Source organism: Ptychodera flava, chromosome 1 (assembly GCF_041260155.1).
Source record: "Ptychodera flava strain L36383 chromosome 1, AS_Pfla_20210202, whole genome shotgun sequence".
Lineage (NCBI taxonomy): Eukaryota > Metazoa > Hemichordata > Enteropneusta > Ptychoderidae > Ptychodera > Ptychodera flava.
In genome coordinates this window covers 6,799,686-6,821,325 of record NC_091928.1, presented here as the reverse complement: position 1 = coordinate 6,821,325, position 21,640 = coordinate 6,799,686, and the positions used below count along the sequence as shown (strand labels likewise).

Below are 21,640 nucleotides of genomic sequence, written 5' to 3'. Positions count from 1 at the left end.
GTGGGGTCCTGGCAGATGCTAAGACTGGCTTTACCTGTGACTTCAACATTTGTATTTACTGTCAAAAAATCCCATCTGGAAATGGTTTAGGGTATGATGTAGTTACTAAATTGTACTTGTGTGAACAATTACTAAGTATATTTTGATAATTTTAATTCATCCCAAATCTTTTGAATACTTTGTACGATAATGGTTTACTTGTGGTACAGTCTTGCGAACCAGACAGTTTTCCAAACCAGTTCAAAGATAATCAATGCATGGGAGAGACACGCAAATTGATTTAGAAATGTCCTTATTCCTCAACCCAGATCAATATAACGAATTTATAGGGGTGTTGATCGATCTAATCAACTGATATCAAAGTATAATATCTTGCAGAATACTAAGAAATGGTGGGAAACTTGATTTTAATCATTTTGATTTCTCCTTCAAGACACGAGGAAAAAATACCCTGTTAATGAACAACTGAAAAGACCAAAAAGATATGGACAACTAGAGTTTCGGGAGGAACTTGCCAGACAGCTTGGGGTTTGATGTGGACGCACAAAATCCAGCACAGAATGAAGTCTAACCTCGCAATATTGGCTGCTCTTTGCCTGAGCAGATTAGTTTACTGACACAAGCGAAATTGTGTGGTGTGCTACTCTAGTAACAAGGGGGAGGTAAAAAATGCAGGGCCTGTGTGACAAGTAAAATTGGAGTAGAAATCGTGTTTGATGAATAGCATATGTAAGGAAATTAATATAATATCTTATGAATAAAATTTCACTTCGGAAATCAATTATGGATTCTGGAGTCACTTTTGTCTGAACTTATTAAGTAAAAAAATCAGCTAGCCATCTTAGCTAATTGGCATATTCTTCACATAAATTAGCTTCATTTTGGTGATCATATACTATCTTCTCTCAGCATTTTTATGAAAATGTCTTGGAAGCACATATCACAGATTTAATTGTAATCAGCTGGATGCATTCTGCTAATATCAAGATCCTCTATTAACAATGGTGGTTGACAATGAGTTGAAAGTGCAAATTTCCGGATAAGTAATTATAAAAAACTGGGCAAGGATTTGAAGTAAAAATAGATTGCAGTTATAGTTCCCATTTGGAAGATTGCTTTCAAAATTGCAGTTTCTAAAGAGGAGCCGGATGTGAAATGATAACTGCATGCACATCTTTCAATTGTTTGTAGAGGTGGTCACCCAAAATACTTAGAGCAGTAGGGAAAATGTGTTTGTGGTTGGTATGTGGTTGGATGAACGGTAGTTCTCTTTTTGGAAGTTGTGGTGGCCCTGAAAAGGGCCGTTCTTGGTTTGGGTATGTAGAGGGCTGTGCAATTTACGCACGCTCGCCACGGATACGGCGGGCTAGCTGGATGTCCTTTGGCATGATGGTGACACGCTTGGCGTGGATGGCGCACAGGTTGGTGTCTTCGAAGAGACCGACCAAGTAGGCTTCGCTGGCTTCTTGGAGAGCCATGACGGCAGAGCTCTGGAAGCGGAGATCGGTCTTGAAGTCCTGAGCGATTTCTCTGACCAGACGCTGGAATGGGAGCTTGCGGATCAGAAGTTCGGTGCTTTTTTGGTAACGACGGATCTCACGAAGAGCGACGGTTCCTGGCCTGTAACGATGGGGCTTCTTCACGCCTCCGGTGGCTGGTGCACTCTTACGAGCGGCCTTGGTGGCAAGTTGTTTACGTGGTGCCTTACCACCAGTAGATTTGCGAGCGGTTTGCTTGGTACGTGCCATTTCTTCTTGTGGAAATCACAAAGTATAACTTCTGATATCGTTAGCCAGGTTTTATACCGCTTCGAAGTCGGCGCCAATGATTCCCATTGGCCGTTTAGCAAACTCCAACAAACACCATTCGTCGATTTTGAACAAAAGAATTTTAAATAAATGATTAGAAAAGCTCGTATGTGATTGGTCAATAATGCATACATTATGCCACACCACAATCCAGAATTCAGCTGTCATGACAAATATTACTTTTGTAAAATTTATACTGTAGACATGGAATTACTCACTTTATTACCTTCGCTGTAGGTGCTATCAGTGCGATTGTAGATATGTTCTGTTACACGGGCCGCGGGGATACACAAACAAACAGATCAAGGCGCTCACAAATAACGTGTGGACTGGTACAAGTGGGTCACGTCACCAAGCTAGTTTGCTAGAGCTAGGCGGGCGCAATCACAGGCGCTCCTTAGTTGGGTAGTCTACTTAGTGGATCGATTTTTTCGGATCGATCTTTTGATCCCGTAGTCGATATGCCCGCCACTGCAACCTAGAGTATTTAGGTTGCAGTGGCGGGCATATCGACTACGGGATCAATAGATCGATCCGAAAATCGATCTACTTAGCAGACTAACCAACTAAGGAGCGCCTGTGGGCGCAATGTAAAATTTCCCTTCCTCATCATGGCACTGTGAATCTACGTTCTCAGGGGACCATTTTATCATGGAAGTAAAAAAGGACCATGATTATTTGGACTCCCTACCAATGTGTGAATTGCACAAAACGAAATAGCAATACATGGATGATATATATGTTGAATTGTAATTCAAGATTGGTTTAAACCCTGTGTTCGATGTTCTGGCAATAGTGGTCTCTGACTCTGCCTTGGTATGTAATCTTACAAATCAGGGATGTTTCTTTTCTAAGACTAGAGAGACTCGTGTTTTTCTAACCTAACAATGATACAATGAGTCGGCAACTTCTATGTCTGGCTTATCATGGCTACCTCCATGGGCTGATCAAAACATTCGGTGTGTTATAGAAAATCAGATCTCGCAGGCATTATTCGCCTCGAAGTTATGAATATGAACATGATAAAAAATGTCATGTATTAAAGTATTATTTTACCTTACCCTCTCTCTGTCTCTTTTAGTATTACAAAGAACAGTTGGTATCTCGTAATTACCCCCACCCCTTTCATTGATTTGGTCTGCCGATCATTAACTATTCAGAGATAGCGAAGGTAAAATGATAAGGCCGACACGCACACAGGGTTCTCAAAAACTTTTGAAGTAGGCGGAAAATTCAGAAAAGTAGGCGGTTAGCTTCTGTGTGCACCAGGTTCCCTGGGCGGGCGGGGGGGGGGGGGGGGGAGGGGGAGACAGTTCTGAGCAATTTCATGCATTCTTATACAGTGTATAAAAGGCTATTCCAACATACACACAGGAGGGAGGTTTCAGGGAGGGGGTCCCCTCCCTGTGTGCAAGAAATATTTAAAATTTGAAGACATTTTGGAGTAATTTCATGCATTATTGTATTGTATGAAAGACCATTTCAGCATGAGAGTGTTAAGGATTATATTGAAATTTGAAGACATTTCTGAGCAATTTCATGCATTCTTATACAGTGTATAAAAGGTTATTTCAACATACACAAGGGGGAGGGTTTCAGGGACGGGGCCCTCCCTGTGTGCAGGAAATTTTTAAAATTTGAAGACATTTTGGAGTAATTTTATGCATTCTTGTACAGTATTAAAGACCATTTCAGTATACAGAATAATCATTATATTGCCAATTACAACATGTTTTCAAGGGATAAAGTTTAAAAGAAAAGTCAGAAAAATTAATTTGATATCACTCAGGCCTGTCAACTGCATTCAGTTGACAAGGATAATAGCAAAATTTCACCAGACTGTTGTGTAGAATTATGTTTAGCTCATGACTTGAACAAACATTTTGAAATACATCATAGAAGGGGCCTAGGGTTTTCACAATCCAGATAATGATCCGCTAGAATCCTGACCAGCCTGGCTGTACAAAGTGTTTTACTGATTATATAAATAAACTTGATTGACGATACAGTAAAATCAAAGAGTTTATTCAATTCAATGAATTATAGGAACACAATTTTCAGTGAATTTAATTCACTGTACTAATTTCACAATAAAACGAATCCGCGAGCTGATTATTGATTTTTTGCTGATTTGAATATAATTGAAAAAGAGAGCTAAATTTCAGTGTTCATGTTTGATAAAACCTCAAACTAACGACACTGAACGCCAGCCTGTACTACGCCGTGTGTGTACAAAGTACCGGTAGTCAATTGTAACACAGTACACACAACGCGATATCGGTCGACCTGAAATTTGACACTGTGATCGACGTAGCGTTTCAATAGTACGAAAAGTGAGACCAAGTAATTTTTTGTTTGTTTAGATTTGATCTAAACCTCCCAAAACCAACAGACAAAGTCAGAAAATCAAAGTTTTCAAGCGTCGACTTTCTCTTCCGCGATGCACACAACCACGGCCCCTCCACAAAACGCGATGTCGATCGACTGAGTTGAATATTGACATCGTGATCGACCATGGATAGATTGACGTGGCGTTCGAAAGTATGAAAAATGAGACTCAGTAACTTGTGGTCGCTTTAGATTTGATCAAAACCTACCAAACCCATCAGACTAGGCCCTACTCTTACGCAGAAAACCAAAGCTCTCAAGCGTCGACTTTCTCTTCCGCGTTTGAGCGAAACAAAAGTCGGCTTCATTCGGAAATGGTCGGCTATTCGCGGGCATAACGTAATTGTATGTTAGTCTTATTTTCGGCTGTACCCGATGTGAACGTCGGAATAATTCGGGCTGTGATCGGGCGAGCCAGGTTGACCTCGAGAGCGATTCCCATTGTATAGTACACCACGTTCGACGTTCGCTGATCGCGGTACTACAGTGATAGCAACATTTTTTAAGTTCACCGCGTAAATTGCTAGACTACATATAGCCACATCGGCACTTCTGAAATATTATCTGCGGCTTGCGAGACCACCAAAAAAATCTAATTATTGTTATCAAACCAGAATTTCCGGGCCAGAGAGCGAAACAGTGCTGAAAGTAGCCGGCCAAAATACGAAAGTAGCCGTCAATTTGGCCGGCATCCGGCTAAAAATGAACACGCTGCGCACAGGTATTATGAGGTAAGGCTTGAATTAAAGTAATACGTGTCATATATTATTGGGAAAAAAAAAAAAAAAAAAATATATATATATATATATATATATAACACACACACACACGCACATACACATACAGACACAGACACACACACACCAGCCTGTTATAGCATTACAAGGACTCCAGCCGAATACAGACTATATACCACTAGTATTCATATCTTCATTTGAGATAAACGTGCACGTGTGACGAACATCTACATCTACCGGGAAATCTTGAAAGACCTGTACCGTGGTACGCATTTTCTTTGGCGTCATTTTGGGGTTACTACACTCCCTTTCCGACAAACTCTTTAAAAATTATCACTTTTGAAGATCTATCCCTAAATATAGAGCAGAGAGCACATCTTCAGCCCCCGCTAATATACTTCTATTCCTACGCACGGATTATTATTAACAAGTTAGACAGACGCGCTGCGGAGACTTACAACATTTACTTACTAATCATACAGTAGTAATAGTATACCTTCTCTGTATTCACTTCAGTCGAAACCATCTGTAATCTAATACCAGAGTGATGGAATACGGAGTAGACTATATTTACAAACTTTACCAGTTAATGAAAGGTGAACTTACTCTCTGGCTTGCGTTGGAACCTTTTCAAATTTGCGATCTTTTGTTGTTTCATTGAACTATTTAGGCTCTCCGTTCATTTTTGCAAATCTCGTATTTCGAGCCATATGACCACTCTCATACTCGACTCATGCATACACACACTCAACACATGTTCGGTAGTTCTCTTTTTGGAGGATGTGGTGGCCCTGAAAAGGGCCGTTAGTGGTTTGGGTTGTTTTATATATTTTCTAACCACCGAAGCCGTAAAGAGTACGGCCTTGGCGTTTCAGAGCGTAGACGACATCCATGGCAGTGACGGTCTTTCTCTTGGCGTGCTCGGTGTAGGTGACGGCATCACGGATGACGTTTTCCAAGAAGACCTTCAACACACCACGAGTTTCTTCATAGATGAGACCAGAGATACGTTTTACACCACCACGACGAGCCAGACGACGAATGGCTGGTTTAGTTATACCCTGGATGTTGTCACGAAGGACTTTACGATGACGCTTGGCGCCTCCTTTTCCCAAGCCTTTACCTCCTTTGCCACGACCAGACATGTTTCTTCACTATTGTTGAATGAAAGAACGATGATTACACGATGGCAATTGCGGGAATATATACAATGCACGCGAACGCATTAGAAAACATCTAAAATTTGCATATCCTCTTTCCGCTTGTTCTTCTTGTTCATTGGACATTTCCATCACCGTCATAGACCAATCATGACAAAGCCGAGATCTTGATATGGCTATCCGTTTCAGCTAGCTGCGACTGACCACGATCAAAACGTTTCTGCTTCATGATCGCCTCTCTATAGACTTTCGTATCAAAACACCTTATTTATCTATTTGACATTTTTGAGAACCTCAATTAGTATGGCCCCAGGGATGGGCTATAGCTGCAATAATGATAGGCTACGGGCCCGGCCATTGCCAAACCGCTAAAACGACAGAAAAAGCCTCTGCACGGCCCGCCCGTGGGTTACAATATACAGAGTTTCTACAGCTGGGCCTAAGAAATAAAAGTATATGCAACTACAAGTTTTGTGTGTGCAAAATGTCCTGATTTTTGTCTAAAACTACATTGACTGCTTAGCAACTTTTAGCTAACAGTCAGTTGTTTTTGCCGGCTGCTTGCTAAATTTTTTACATCCCAGATTTTGTGTTGGTGTGAGTGTATATATATATTATATATATATATATATATATATATATATATATATATATATATATATATATATGTATATATATAGTCAAAGTAGTCATACAGTTTAAATTCACTCAGACAGAAATAAGTGCAGCAATGGTGTATAGTAACGCCATGCAAATGCAAAGAGTGGATCATTATGCTTCTCTAAGATGGTGTCAGATGAATGATGAAGATATGACATCAGCAGGATTAGTTTGTAATAATTATCATGTGGCAAAGAATGAACATGATCAAAAGCTCCATCCCTAAATGTTCATAAGTTATTTACCAAGGTGACTGTTTCGGGCATTTGAAAATAATACAGTCAACTGCCTTTACTCCCCGAGCAGTACTGATCAAGTACCACCACACCTTAAGTTATTCGGAGTATGACGTTATGTGTAATGTCTTTAGGTGTGGTATTGAATTTTTCAAAAAGTAGAGCATATATATATTATATATATAATATATATATATATATATATTATATATATATATATATATATATATATATATATATATAATTATTTCACTGGATATATCCAGTGTGTAATAGATGAATTAACAGATAAGAGTAATACAACCTATACTCTTTCCTCCCTTTCTGATGAAGACATTTTTTCAAACCATTCATCTGTGCTCAATGAATTTGGCATTCCTTTGAAAGAGAAGGACAAAACACTGCCTATGTTGTATTGGATACCTAAACTGCACAAGAACCCTTACAAACAATGCTTTATTGCAGGATCAAGTAAATGCACTACTAAACATGTGTCACAATTATTGACTATAATTTTCACAATCATCAAAAATACCGCAAGTATACGGTGTCGCTCAAATTTGATCAGAATTGGTATATACCAGTATGGGTTACCAATGATCAACAATAAATGTTGTTTCTATCTGTTCAGTGGAGGAAAATTCTACCTTGATGTTGTGACAATGATTTCTGCACAGTACAACCAGAAAAACAACAAGAAATATTTAAACTAGAAAAACAAGAATGACAAAAGTAATTACAGTCTGAAACTTTAGGTACTGGAGGTCAACTTTAGCAACATGCATAACAGAAACAAGCCCCTCTTAGTTTGAATACAGACGGTCTTCCCCTCACCCTACTGTCTAGGCTCAGCAGGTCTGTTAATATGTAGCAGTTCATAAACAATGACAGGATATGACTCAAGATCAGTGGAGTTGGCCTGTTTCTTACTCTTCTTACTGGCATGCCATCACTCCTGCACATTTGCAGGATTTCACTTTTTCTTACCTCATTTGCACATTTTTGACACTGATGTGTTCATTTGAACAAATTCACATCTCAACCCCTGCATCTACCTGTACACCAAATACTGAGATGGTAGCTCTGGCGGTATGGGAGCTAGCCTTTGTGTGTGACGGACATACATCCGCACATACATACCCACAAATATACAGACATATACAGACGCCACCGACTCATCATATAAGCTCTTTTTGGTATTTATATACAAAACCAAATATGAGCTAAAAATGGTCTTTTTCAATATTGTGACAAAGTGTATGAAACGAGTGGGTTGCTAAAAATTTCAAAGGAACGGTTGCTTGATTTAAAATTCAAGAAAAACAAAACTAGTGAGACAGGGGTCAAGAAAAATAAAACTAGTGAGACAGGGATACATATCAAAAGGAAGACTCGTTAGGACTCTCAAAAAGTTCTATGGTCGATATGACGACATTGTGGCCAAATATGACACCTTAGTCACTCAAACGAATAGTGACAGCATTCCTAGCTTTGACTTACAGTGATTCATATACTGTATCATTTCATACAATAGTTAGACAATTTTGGGACCAATCCTGATGGATGTAGCATGCCAGCAGGGTACGCTTACCAATTCCGGATACTTTCAGGATGGTCCTACTTAAATTTGTAAATCCAATGTCCCATGGACCTGGTAATGTATTACCTTGAATGGAAATGATTATTGGACCAGTTTAATGTCATAGTCATAAAAAATTTACTCAGTTCATACATAAACACAATCATACCCTTGAACTTTAGCATTTTAACAGTGGAATATTACACTTAATCTGGTCTAATGTCAATTGATAATCACTGCTGCCTATGCTGTTTTGAAATGCTGTGCAGCATTAGGGACTTTGGTGACCTGCCTTCTGGGCAGGCTTGCGCTTATGTTCCGTTGTGTCTACGACATAGATCAGACATATCAACATCACACAGTCATCGTCCTCATTGTGTGCATTGTAAATACCTGTCCAGTGTTCCTATATACCATAACCAAATGATTTGTATTCAACATGATATATTTTAAATCTCTATTTATGGGAATTTGATTTCAGTGGAAATTTTCAGGCTGAAATGTACATTGTTGGCAGAAAAAAATAGGACCAAGGCTGGGGGGCAAATTAAAGAAGGGAATGTGTCCCCCATGTCCTATGAGAATTTTAAAAACATTATTCAGTTTTAATACCCTTGGCAATCTGAGAAAGACAATTAATCAATATGTTCTCTATTTAAGACTGTTAAAATGCAAGAATATTTACTGGGGAGATTATAGGGAGGGGGGGGGGTAATCCAGCAATTTGGATACATTTTAACTAATTTTAAATTTGATAGCCTTATGTGAAATCTATGAAATTTATTTTATACCTTCTTAGGACAAAAACAAGAGAATTTGATACATCAAGTACACAAATTCAAAAAAAAATAATTTTGATAAATTTTGATGCACTTCGATGCAAGCTTAGAAAGACAGCTACTGGAAAAGATATTTTCAAAAACAAAGACCACATGTAAGACGGGCTAAAATCAGCTGATATGGTAGTATTGGACCCATGCCCTCGTAGATGGATGGACTGTGGCGAGACTGAACACATGATGGAGCAATATTGTTGACATCTTATGAAAATGTGGTGAAATTTTCATATTGTAGTTTTGGGGCAATTTTTCCCATTTTTGGTCAAAAACTCATTTTCTCTGAAATTGCTTGTCAGATTGTTTTGAAACTTGGAATGCATGTACCCAGGGGCAAAATTAGTTAGTATACTCATCAACTCAGGCCTGTTCACATCGATTCCAATGTGGGCCGAGTGTTACTGATGCGGTTTTTCTCCTGTATTTCGTTTTGTTTGTTTATCCTGGCCTCCCTTCCCCTGCACCCACCTTACTAGCTGATACATTGTGATAATTCCACAATTTCTGTAGCTGTGGTGTTTTCAGACGGGATTTATGCTTTTTGAGGGCTTGGTTTTTGACTAAGATTTTAACCCCGTCAAAAGGTATGGACCCCACATATGCCACAGCTAACAATTTCTGTACTTTACACTCTAAATCCCGGCCAGTGAAAACAATGTTCTTGCTACTGACCAACATATAGTGTACACTAACTGCTACTGAAGATCCTGGCCTCTTGTAATTATAGACATTTGGTACGTTCAAATTTGCCTCCTTGGGCGTTAGCTCAAAGACAGTGCGTCATAGCAATTTCGTATTCAACTGTACATGTACTGCAAGATGAATACCAAAGTTGTCCACCCCCCCCCCCCCGTGCCAAATAGTGGTAGTGTATCCCTTTTAATTATTTCTTTGTTCCCTTCCTAAAGTTTGCGAAACTTTATAAACCAATAACGGGAATGGTTAATATCAATGCGTGTAAACATTAACGGTTTAACGGTAGTTCTCTTTTTGGAGGATGTGGTGGCCCTGAAAAGGGCCGTTTGGTATGTTGTTAAAATACATTTATTTAGAGCTGGTATACTTGGTTACCGCCTTGGTACCCTCACTGACGGCGTGCTTTGCAAGCTCGCCGGGCAAGAGCAAGCGAACGGCGGTCTGGATCTCTCTGCTGGTGATAGTAGAACGCTTGTTGTAGTGAGCCAAACGGGACGCTTCGGCGGCGATTCGTTCAAAGATATCGTTGACGAAGCTGTTCATGATCGACATGGCTTTGGACGACACACCAGTATCAGGGTGAACCTGCTTCAACACTTTATAGATATAGATACCGTAGCTTTCCTTCCTTCGCCTCTTCCTCTTCTTGTCACCACCAGTTCGGGTAGCCTTAGCTTTTCCAGCTTTCTTTGCAGCTTTTCCACCTAGTTTGGGAGGCATCGTGGACGAGTTCGTGGACTTGATTTCAGTGTGTGAAGAGCGTGTGAATGACGCCACACAGTATTGTGTTATATATATACTAGAAGGTATGCAAATGAAGGATCGACCGGCTGTCATGACGAGAGGTGCGAACGCAATAGTAAACATATTTGATGAGTCATATACGGAAATAAATTAATGGTGCTCTTTCTGTTTTGCACTTCCGTTTTCGTTCTGAACTCTCATTGGACATTTTTGCGCCGAATGCTCTCCATTGGTGGGAATTGCTGCTGTGGATAAATCCTCCGCAGAGGTATAAATATCGTAAAAAAGTGCGTCACAGTATATTATTTTCCAAGTAGTCAATCAGTGAGCCGAACACACAATGTCTGGACGTGGTAAAGGTGGTAAAGCAAAGGGCAAAGCCAAGAGCCGGTCAAGCCGAGCAGGTCTTCAGTTCCCCGTGGGCCGTGTACACAGATTTCTTAGGAAAGGTAACTATGCCCAGCGTGTCGGTGCCGGGGCCCCAGTGTATTTAGCAGCAGTGCTGGAGTATTTAGCCGCCGAAATCCTTGAGTTAGCAGGCAACGCTGCTCGTGACAACAAGAAGACAAGAATCATCCCCCGTCACTTGCAGTTGGCTGTCCGCAACGACGAAGAGTTGAACAAGCTTCTGGGTGGTGTCACCATCGCCCAAGGAGGTGTATTGCCAAACATCCAAGCAGTGCTCTTGCCGAAGAAGACTCAAGCTAAATCAAAGTAAATCGTATGCGAAAGCATACACATACCAAACGGCCCTTTTCAGGGCCAACACATCCTCCAAAAAGAGAACTACCGTACAGTGTGAGTGTGTAGTATGTGTGCAATTATTAGTCTCTGGGCTTGATTTTAGTGTAAGGCAAGTCTTTCCTTAATTCGAAGGGGTTAACTGTATTCTTAAAGATCCTCGAGGGTCTAGGAATTTTGTCTTCTAATTTCTGCAATCAAGGCCCACTGAGCAAGGTGACACCCCCCCCCCCCTCCTGTCGGTAAATCATATACGAAACAACTAGAAAATAGTATTATTTTGGTATTACTTTTAGTGGAGGCAAAAATCTACCTCCTTGTTGAAGGGCCCAGTATGCTCTGTAGCTTTTGAATAAAAGGGGGAGAACAAAACCGCTAATGGCCATTTGCCCTGACAGCATGTGAGATTGATTTGAGCAGATAGACTCTGATTTGACAAGGCCGTGTCGAAGGGAATTTATTAATGGCCGCATGGTGGCGTTGCCCAGTAATCCATTTCTCAGTTCGTTCGTTCTCTCTGCCAAATAGGAGATCTGTCGGAAAGTCGAAATCAAAATAATCATTAGGCAAACTTTATTTAGAATAGTGCGTTTCGATGAACAATGCTTCCATGAAGATTATGCACAAACCTAGAGAAAACGAAAGTCGAGAGAGAAAACCTTTGTTCGGGATGAACGCTTGTAAATATAGGATTTGCATCACATTTGTGGAAATAAAAGTGTGATTCTAAAATAAGTTCAAACTTTTCTCCAATAAAGATAAAGTAATATAGTATATGAGCCAAGAAATCAAAGACAGGCAACTGATGAAACATGATACATACTCAAAGTAGCTCACGAACCAACCATGCACATATTGTGAAGACGTCACTCCTTTTGTCTAAAAATACAACTTGTTAATACGTCCGCAGGGAGTACCCTCCTTTTTTTTAGCTCATATTTGGTTTTATATATAAATACCAAAAAGAGCTTATATTTTGAAGTATGCTGACGATCTCCCAGGAACCTTGCAGTTCCGACAAGAAAGCCCTCACTTCGTAAAAAGGTGATGCGGGATGTATAACATAACGTTTCCGCCATTGCTATTGTCATAATTTGTCATCACTCAATACTACGCGTCTGTCCCAGTGGTTTATGGGTATCTTTTATGATCATTCGCACACTTAACAAAAAAGTTTCAACTTGAGAACCTGAATTCGAATAGGCTGGTCATTCATTCATTGGAAAGACGAGACGAGAGGCACGGATATCCTGTCACAAACGCTTTGTATCATTATGGGGGTACATTCATAATGTAGCTATACGATATTATATCATACCAGTATATTGATGGCGCAAATACAGCGATCTGATCGGTCGAGACGCGAAAAGAACCGTGGTATATTGGCGATATACCACGGCTGGCACACGCTCTCAGCTTGAGCAAAAAAAATCCGTTTTTTGACGTTCCACGCCAGAATTTCAATATACTGTTATGATATAATAGCAATAAATCACACCCAGCGACGGTATACCACTCGATTTTGACCAGTTCACTTCATATATGCACTCGCTATCGCTCGTGCATATATGTCGTGAACTGGTCAAAATCTCGTGGTATACCGTCGCTTGGTGTGCTTTATTGCTTAAATAACAAGCGGTGTGAAGTATCGTGGCATTCTCGTTACTCCGCGCACGTTTTCTGACAGTTTTGGTCTGAATATGGTGTCTGGCCAGTTATTAAAGACAAGATACTTCATCCATTAAATGCGATGTACAATTACGTAAAGAACGTATTTTGGGCCAGCTAGAGCAATTTTTCGGGGAGGGATGGGGGTTCAAATTAAACTTTTCAACCCATATTGCTTGCAGGTATTTGTCGTCGCCACGACCTTATCCGGGACTTCATTGCATCTCAGAGCTAGCTACTCGCTCCGTTGCGGTCAACGACATTAAATCGTCACTACTCGGTGACCTCAACATATGTAGCCAGGTAGCTACATAGGCCTCGTTTAGAGCGTGCTGTTAATCATTATTAACTTTTAACGGGACCTACGCATATCCATCGACTCCTTGCCCTTGTTAACTTTTCCAACCAATGAAAACTCGTCGCTGGACTGTTTTTACTTTCGTCTATAATAATATCGTGTATGGCAAAATATTCTTAGGCAAAGTTGAAGCTTGTGCATAGTGCGCCTCCCAGTTAGTGTTAACATACTACAACATACAATACTCCCCAAAGCATGTTGAAACACCTACTATTTAGCTTGCCAACACAGCGTCTATACGTGCAGAATGCTCATAGTCCGGACCAGAATTCACTTATCAACATTTACAATATCTATATCTATATATCATATATATATATATATATATATATATATATAGGCCTATATATATATATATATATATATAGATATATATATATATATGGCCTATATATATATATATATATATATATATATATATATATATATATATATATATATATATGTATATGCAGAGTTTACAAATACTGTGCATCTCACCGTGCTTTTGCGAGTTGAACAAGAAACTGTAGTTAACTAAAATTAAAATTCAAAAAAGTGAAAAATACCTCCAAAAGTTACAGCTACTGGTTTCTCCAATTAGTTCATGTTGACTGAATTAACATTTGAGGACTTGCAGTTGCCCTAGTTCGCACGTTTTTAAACTTTTGCGTAAAACTCAATGGGTATGCAGTTTTTGACGTAGACCATATATGCTCAAGCGTAAATGTCATCGGAGTTCGTGGTTCGGGGAGGGGGGCGCAAACCATGTCATACCCTCTTTTCTTGTACCCCACTTGACACACCAATCGCCTGTGTGTAGGGGGGGGGTCGTCGAAACTACGTATGTACGCCTTTCTTGTTTATAAACAATGTGTGTCACGTACAATATCAAGCATAATATCAGCATAGCTGCAACATTGAAATTTTACCATGCACATTATGACATATTTCTTTCATTTATCTCTAAGGTACGTCGGGTACAGTGGTCGTGTGGGTCCAATATGACCTTTGAACGCAATTCCGATGACCCCCCCCCCCCTCTTCTTCTAAGCAAGGCGTTCACAGTGTATTTGAAATAATGCTGTAGGTGTAGATGGAGGTCATTCTGGTCTCCCACGTACGTGTACAATACTGTATGCAAACACCACAGCACTGACTATACATACATTGTCTGCCCTGCCCGTGTTGTCTCCTTTCTTGGTCGTTTTTATTCGCCATTTGGAGTCTAGATCTACAAAAAACGCTCATTCCGAAACACGAGGACAAATTGCGGTAAAATTTACAGGGAGTGCCAATCTTGCATATCAATTCCTTGACCTCGCGAGTAACATTTTTAAAGATAACAAGGCAGTATTGCTGAAGGCAATGAGTACTTGGGCCGAGATAGAGTAATTTTAAGGACTGTACTACTATTCAAATATGGTCTTGAATTTCCTCCTGTCCTCCTGTCAATTAGGCATTTGATTAACTGGTTATTAAACGAAGCAATGGCATGACAACGGCAAAATATGTCTAGCAACTTTTGTGGAGTTTGAGGCAGGGGTTCTTTATTTATAGTGAAATTGCTTAAACTCCTTAAATATTCAAATTACAGCAAATTTCTTTTGTTCTCGATGGTAGATGTCTAATATTTAGATGGGCATATTTAGATTTCTACCCTATAGTTATCCCTATATACCAAAAATCGGACATCCAGCTCTATTGGCTTGCTCAGAATTAGATATGCGAATAATTAATGAGGTAAAATATGTGGTGTCATAAGGTGTCCCATCATACCAAATATGAAGGGTGTAGCACTTGTGGTTACTGAGTTGTGGACAATATATATATTTGATGTCAAAGGTCATTGAGGTCACGTGACATTTTGTCAAACAAATTATATTGTTAACTTATCCCTATATACCAAAAATCAGACCTCTAGCTCTATTGGCTCGCTCAAAATTAGATATGCGCATAATTAATGAGGTACAATATGTGGCGTCATAAGGTGTCCCATCATACCAAATATGAAAGGTTTAGTTAGCACTTGTGGTTACTGAGTTATGGACAATAATGTATATTTGAGGTCAAAGGTCACCAAGGTCACATGATATTTTGTCAAAATGTCTGAGATATCTGCGTGAACCGATGGACTCACTGATGGACTCACGGACGGATATGACCCAATCTATAAGCCCCCTGGACTTTATCCGTGGGGACAAAAACTGTGTCACTGCATCCTTTAGGCAATATGAATACGATGAGAAACTAAATTTTTATTTTTCTTGGCCTTAGGGACCGTCTCAGATTGTCGCAGAAGTTCAAGAAACGAAATTTTTTCTTTAAGATCAAAACCCCCTCCCCCTCTCCCTAAACGAAACTTCAAAAGTGCGAAATGTTCATGTCTGCCTGAGAGTTGCATTTGCATGTTGCATTTTGCTATAGCTACTAAAGACGTATATCCCTCGCCACATTACAATTAAAGTAATCGATCAGATTTGAGTACTAACAGGGCATTTTACCGCATAAAAATTTCATTTTATTTTACTTTCCCTTTTTGCATCTCTTGTGCTGTTCTTTGTCTTTGTGAACACGCAATTGGTACTTGGTAGGGGCGGTAAATAAGCGAGAAACTTTGACAAGGGGGCCCAGGCATGTTCAATCATATTCAAAACGACTATGACCAGGTGCATAACAAGTGAGAATAAAGACATCTAGTGGTTAGAGCAGACGCTTATAAATAGCACATTTAAAAAAAATGATACTTTTTGTCTTTGTATAATTTGATGAATGAAATGTTTAGGATACAATGTTCCTATCGGTAAATTGTGTTTGGGGTACAAACGAGATGGAAACAGTGACACATTTGTTGGCACGAGTGTGCAGTTTTTCTTTAATTTAAAATAAACACACGAAAACTTGTGATCACAAAATAAAAGTGCGAAAGTGAAGTTCACTAATTGAATGGAGGTCAAACCCCCTCCCCCCTTAAACGAATAAATTTCGCTTTTTGAACTTCTGCGACAATCTGAGACGGTCCCTTATCGTTGAAAGTCTATGGAGAACTGCCTTATACATGGGAGTCTATGGAGGTGTAAACTAAAAAGTCCTCTAACACGGCCAAATTCGATCGCATTGTGAACAAATCGACGTGCATCTGTATAGGGTTGGGTACTATTCTTGTGCAAAGTTTGAAAGAAATTGACCAGGGCATGTCTGAGATATCTGCGTGAACGGACGGACGGACGGACTGACATGACCAAACCTATAACTCCCCCAGGACTTCGTCCGTGGGCACTAAAAACAACGCAACAGTTATTACAGCTACACCGGCGGTAGTATCCAGAGCCCCGTACGGTCTGCCGCCGTCGCTTGAAAACAATCTCATAAACCTGGCCATATGGGCAACTGTGTGTGAGCAGCTGGATACTTGACTTCCCGGAGAAGGCGAGCTGTCACGTTCAAGCTCAGGATTATTTGTCGATCAAATTTCAGTAAATTTACCTTACCAGGGCTCGAAATTAGCGGTAGTCCCGCGTCCACAGACTACCAACTTTTCCCTGGGGCTACCAAAGTCCATGAAATGGTAGCCCACACGGACTACCAAAGCCTGGGACAGGAAATTACTTAGTGGGCGACATGATGTTGATCGCTGACGCCACTACACATGCAATACCGACGATCATACAGTCAACCCAGCTGTTGCGACAAACTTTCAATAAAATATCATTTATATCTGAACTGATGTACTTGGATAACAGGCTCGAGAAATGATGGCCAATGAAAATTCATTTTCATATTTATTTAGTCACAATTTATCAATCACAATTGGACACAAAATTATTCAAACTGCAAAGAAAAAGCTGTCGGGCCATCCACACATTTAGCTTTCCGGGGGAAATATAGTCAAAATTGCCACGAAAGTATTAGGAACATGACTGTACCAAGTTGTCATCCTGAAATTCATAGCCAATCTATTTTTAGCCATGTTATGTTTACACGTGTGAGTGAAAAGTCGTTGTCATTGCGTACATCAAAGCTCTGCGTATGTGTGAATAGGTCGTCAAACTTTGAGGCGTCACCGTCGTCCACTACACATGCTATACCGTTCTCCTAAGGCCATGATCAGCAGGTATTGATGTCAAATGACTAGAAAATTCACTCACTGGATAGAATCATGAAAAATAAATCGTTCATTGTCTAGATATAAATAAAATATTCTTTACAAAAAAAACCTCTTCATTCATGCATGGGCTACCAGACCTTGTCGCTGGGCTACCAACTTCAGAAAATAGTAGCCCACTGGGACTACCAGGGTAAAAAGTTAATTTCGAGCCCTGCTTACCTAGATGAAATTTTGTCTATATGCTGAAATTTCGCCGAAGTTTGACAAAATTGCATCGATTTTTCAGGTTCATATCCGACATTTTTGAGTTTTGAGTGCAGACAGAAATAAGTTTTGAGGCAACATGGCTGCGACCCCATGTTGACCCCGGATGCGCTATTTTGCGGGTTGCGGGTTGCGGGCTGCGGGCATAAAAAAATGCGTGATTTTCGGTATCATTTTCGCTAGTAGTTAGAATAAATGCCAAAATAGTATCTAGATGTATTTGTTTATGGAATAAAAGCCGTGAACTTCTTGAATAATGCCGTTATTTCAGCTTACATCTGGTAAAGCGCCACCAACGTCAGAACAGTCCATTTCCCATCCAACATTCGCCGTTGCACAGCGCACTGCCGATCGAAGCTTTCGAAATGATATGACTGAACACGGATGAGTAACAATATGAGCACAAGACAGATTTCACAACAACTCGCTATATTAACTTTTTATGTTATGATTAGGATGGATAGTTTAAAAGTAAGTTTCGGATCGTTGACAGCACAGATGAACTGGGAGATGAACTTCAGTTCGTTGAAACTGGACACGCCTAATAATTTGTTACTTTTTCATAGAATGCCATGCCCTTCCCACACTTCAGATTAGTTAAACCGCCGATAAAAGCACAATATTCAAAATCGTTTTCAATGCCGTTTAAAATTATTCTATTGTGGTGAACACGATAATAGTCCTAGGAAACTTTTCATAGTCACGCTAGATCAAATGCATGGAGCGACTATCATACTGCAGGTGCAAGTCATACCACGTTCATGATATTAAGAGATACACAATTATTGAGAGCTACAGAACACAAACTCATTCAAAAATATTCCTATTAGATCGATTCCTGAAAATAAGTCAACGCACCGGTGTGTTTTTCCCGCTGAAATTCTCGCGTAAAATGTTAGCGGAATGTCGTTCTCTAGCTCTGCGGTCGCGACCTCGGTTGAACCGAAACTAAGTCCTTTGTTGTACGTCTTTTTCTTTTTAAAGATTTCATGAAAAATACAAGGCATTTAAATACACATCACTTCTACGCTTTTTGAAGTCAAATCTTTCTATAACTTACACATTGCATTTAAGTAGGCATTGTTTAATTTTCTGTATGTGTTGCCCTGGAACCGAATTGTGAATGGATGCATTACAAAGAATTTACTTCCTATGGCCTGATACTAGAAATGTAACAATTTTCATTCCGCGATAAGTGGCGACATTTCCGAGGCGCGAATTTTTTTTTGTCAGTCTGGTATTATTTCTCACTGACATCCATGGCAAGAAAGAAAAGTGATTCAGATCCGAAATTATTTGTAATGGCCAGGCAGGTCGGAATAAATAAAGTGGTCCTCGGAATCGCCGCTTTTAATTTAGCAGATTTTGATTTTTTTTTCAGAAACTTGACGTATTTTCACCCACTTGGTTTGGTCTGTTATAGCATATTTAGTCCAAAAATCAAGTTTACAGCATTTATGTTTTCAACAGCCTTCAAATGTACAGTATTATGTTAAAATACATCATATGGAATATGTTGTGTTTCATTAATTTTAACCATCTTGACCTGATGGTGAAATATGGACTTGGCAGGAAAAGGGATACTGTACGATAGACCTGATCATGATTATTGATAATAGACACCTTCTAAAGGTTTTATTTCGTATATACTAAATGCCATATTACATATATTAGAAATCTAGCCATAATTCTAAAAGCCCGCAACCCGCACTTTAGCAGATACCTGTTGACCCCTAGCCCTGCGTACGATGCTATGTGGTACAGCTAACACACAGCATCGTACGCAGGGCTAGCGAGAGAGTTGCCGACATCGACGGTTATTTACGAGAAGTGAATAAAAGACTGTCATTTTTGGAAGCGATCGAGTAGCTGAGGTAGGCTGGGATACGACTTGGGCCCAAGAACGCTGAATTTCGGCAGTAATTTGGCTTTTTACGTCAAGTCCCAAAATGGATTTGAAGTCACCGACCCTACGTACGCGTACGGGTCTTTGCAGGGCTGTGGTGAGCAGGGCGATTACCTGTAGCGGAACACACAGCATCGTACGCAGAGCTAGTTGACCCCAAGTGAAAATGTGTTCGCGATCAAATCTTCCTATATTTTTTTCAGAATTTTCGACAAAATCATTGCTTCTTACATCTTTTGTAAAATATAAAATATTAATATAAAAATGCGATGTGCCATGTCTCCAGATTTCTAAAATATCGTTCGTTGACCGTTCGACGGAATACTCATTTCGCAAACTTGTGACGCAGTTGAAATTCAATACTGACCGCCAAATAATCTTAATGAGACTAATCATTCTAGACATCCTCCAAATTATCCAACCATTCGCGTTAGAGTTCAGCTCGCTTAGAGGATCATAACATTCTTCGGCCTTAGTTTAGATCGACCCTAATCTCTCCCATTTAGGAAATAAATACACAAGCTTACGGTGGCCCCTACACGCCGCGGAACTCTATAACTTTTGAATATAAACTCTTATTTTTCTTGACAATATCTTTAATATTTGTAAGAGATTTTATTTCTCCACCGCAAACTTTTAATTTTGTACGGGCAACATTATCTTAACATTATCTTAACTTTAACTTCTCAAAAGTAGTTTTAGTTTTAACAATAAAGAAAATATGTTTCTCAAAGTATTTTTTATTTTGTAAAACAAACGTAAATATTTTTCAAGATAACAGACTCCCCTACACGTCATGGAAATTTATTACTTTTGAACATAACTCATATTTCTTGGCAATATATTTAATATTTGTAAGAAATTTTATTTCTCCACAGCAAACTTTTATTTCTGAACGGGGAACTTTATTTTTTTGGTAAACTTTTTTTAAAAACTTTTAACAAAAACACTTTAACTTTTAAAAAATAACTTTAACTTTGAACAAAATATTTGTTTCTCAAAAACGTTTTTTATTTCAAAAAGAAGTAAAAATTGTTCACAGCAAGAGTTGAAGATTTTTGCTAAGCGCGAACTGAGTTACTTAAATGACATAACCTTATGTCTTTAGAGCAGAAAACTTAAATTCTTAAAGAAACGTTTTATTTTTCAAGAGTAAAATTAATTTCTTTATGGAAAAAAGATTTTCTCAGAGCAGCAAATTGAAATATAGTGAATAAAATTTTTTTCTCAGTGGAGAGAAATTATTTTCTGAAGACAACAAAACTATTTCATTCAAGATATATTTTCTACACATGAGTGTGGTTTAAGAATTTGGTAAAACTGAACTTAGAAAGAACGAAAAAGGGATGAAAAAGTCAAACTTACTTTTCTTCAGAGCGAAATTTATTTCTGAGAGGAGAAATATTTTATGTGAGGGCGCAATTACCTATAATGCATGCAACTCTTTCTAGCGAGAGTAAACATATTTTGGGGAAGAGTAAAACATTTTTCCGACGAGCAAAACTATTTTAACGGCGGCGGAAGTTAAAGTATCCCACCATGCAACACCTAAGTTTGATGACCCGGAGTCTCCGAGTTGGTAGCCGGTATCAGACAGTTCGTGTTCGTGTCGGCTACATGGACGATCTGCTCTCCGAGACAACCATGACTGACTTCATCGGCGATACGGGCACGCCAGCCCGGCCCTACCCTGCCTGCGTACGATGCTGTGTGTTTGGGCCGTATAACGCCGGGAACTCACAACGTCGTACACAGGGCTACGGGCACGCAAA

At 39.5% G+C, this 21,640-nt stretch overlaps 4 protein-coding genes across 4 annotated transcripts; 1 reads left to right on the top strand and 3 right to left on the bottom strand.

Moving 5' to 3' along the window:
- Nucleotides 1-814: 814 nt before the first annotated feature.
- Nucleotides 815-1,764, bottom strand: LOC139130354 (histone H3). The gene has a single exon (XM_070696177.1). It carries the CDS (start codon nt 1,746-1,748, stop codon nt 1,338-1,340), a length of 411 nt encoding a protein of 136 aa, XP_070552278.1. The 5' UTR covers nt 1,749-1,764; the 3' UTR covers nt 815-1,337.
- Nucleotides 1,765-5,660: 3,896 nt separating this feature from the next.
- LOC139130276 (histone H4) lies at nt 5,661-6,090 on the bottom strand. Its single transcript, XM_070696060.1, has one exon. The coding sequence runs from the start codon at nt 6,076-6,078 to the stop codon at nt 5,767-5,769; it is 312 nt and encodes a 103-aa protein (XP_070552161.1). The 5' UTR covers nt 6,079-6,090; the 3' UTR covers nt 5,661-5,766.
- A 4,314-nt stretch (nt 6,091-10,404) lies between these two features.
- On the bottom strand, nt 10,405-10,855 carry LOC139130183 (histone H2B, gonadal-like). The gene has a single exon (XM_070695958.1). The coding sequence runs from the start codon at nt 10,818-10,820 to the stop codon at nt 10,449-10,451; it is 372 nt and encodes a 123-aa protein (XP_070552059.1). The 5' UTR covers nt 10,821-10,855; the 3' UTR covers nt 10,405-10,448.
- Nucleotides 10,856-11,138: 283 nt separating this feature from the next.
- LOC139130095 (late histone H2A.3, gonadal) lies at nt 11,139-11,957 on the top strand. Its single transcript, XM_070695849.1, has one exon. The coding sequence runs from the start codon at nt 11,185-11,187 to the stop codon at nt 11,560-11,562; it is 378 nt and encodes a 125-aa protein (XP_070551950.1). The 5' UTR covers nt 11,139-11,184; the 3' UTR covers nt 11,563-11,957.
- Nucleotides 11,958-21,640: the final 9,683 nt, after the last annotated feature.

What these genes read in the sequence shown, in the direction of transcription:
- LOC139130354 (XM_070696177.1), bottom strand. Translation starts at nt 1,748, where the DNA reads ATGGCACGTACCAAGCAAACCGCTCGCAAATCTACTGGTGGTAAGGCA.
- LOC139130276 (XM_070696060.1), bottom strand. Translation starts at nt 6,078, where the DNA reads ATGTCTGGTCGTGGCAAAGGAGGTAAAGGCTTGGGAAAAGGAGGCGCC.
- LOC139130095 (XM_070695849.1), top strand. Translation starts at nt 11,185, where the DNA reads ATGTCTGGACGTGGTAAAGGTGGTAAAGCAAAGGGCAAAGCCAAGAGC.
- LOC139130183 (XM_070695958.1), bottom strand. Translation starts at nt 10,820, where the DNA reads ATGCCTCCCAAACTAGGTGGAAAAGCTGCAAAGAAAGCTGGAAAAGCT.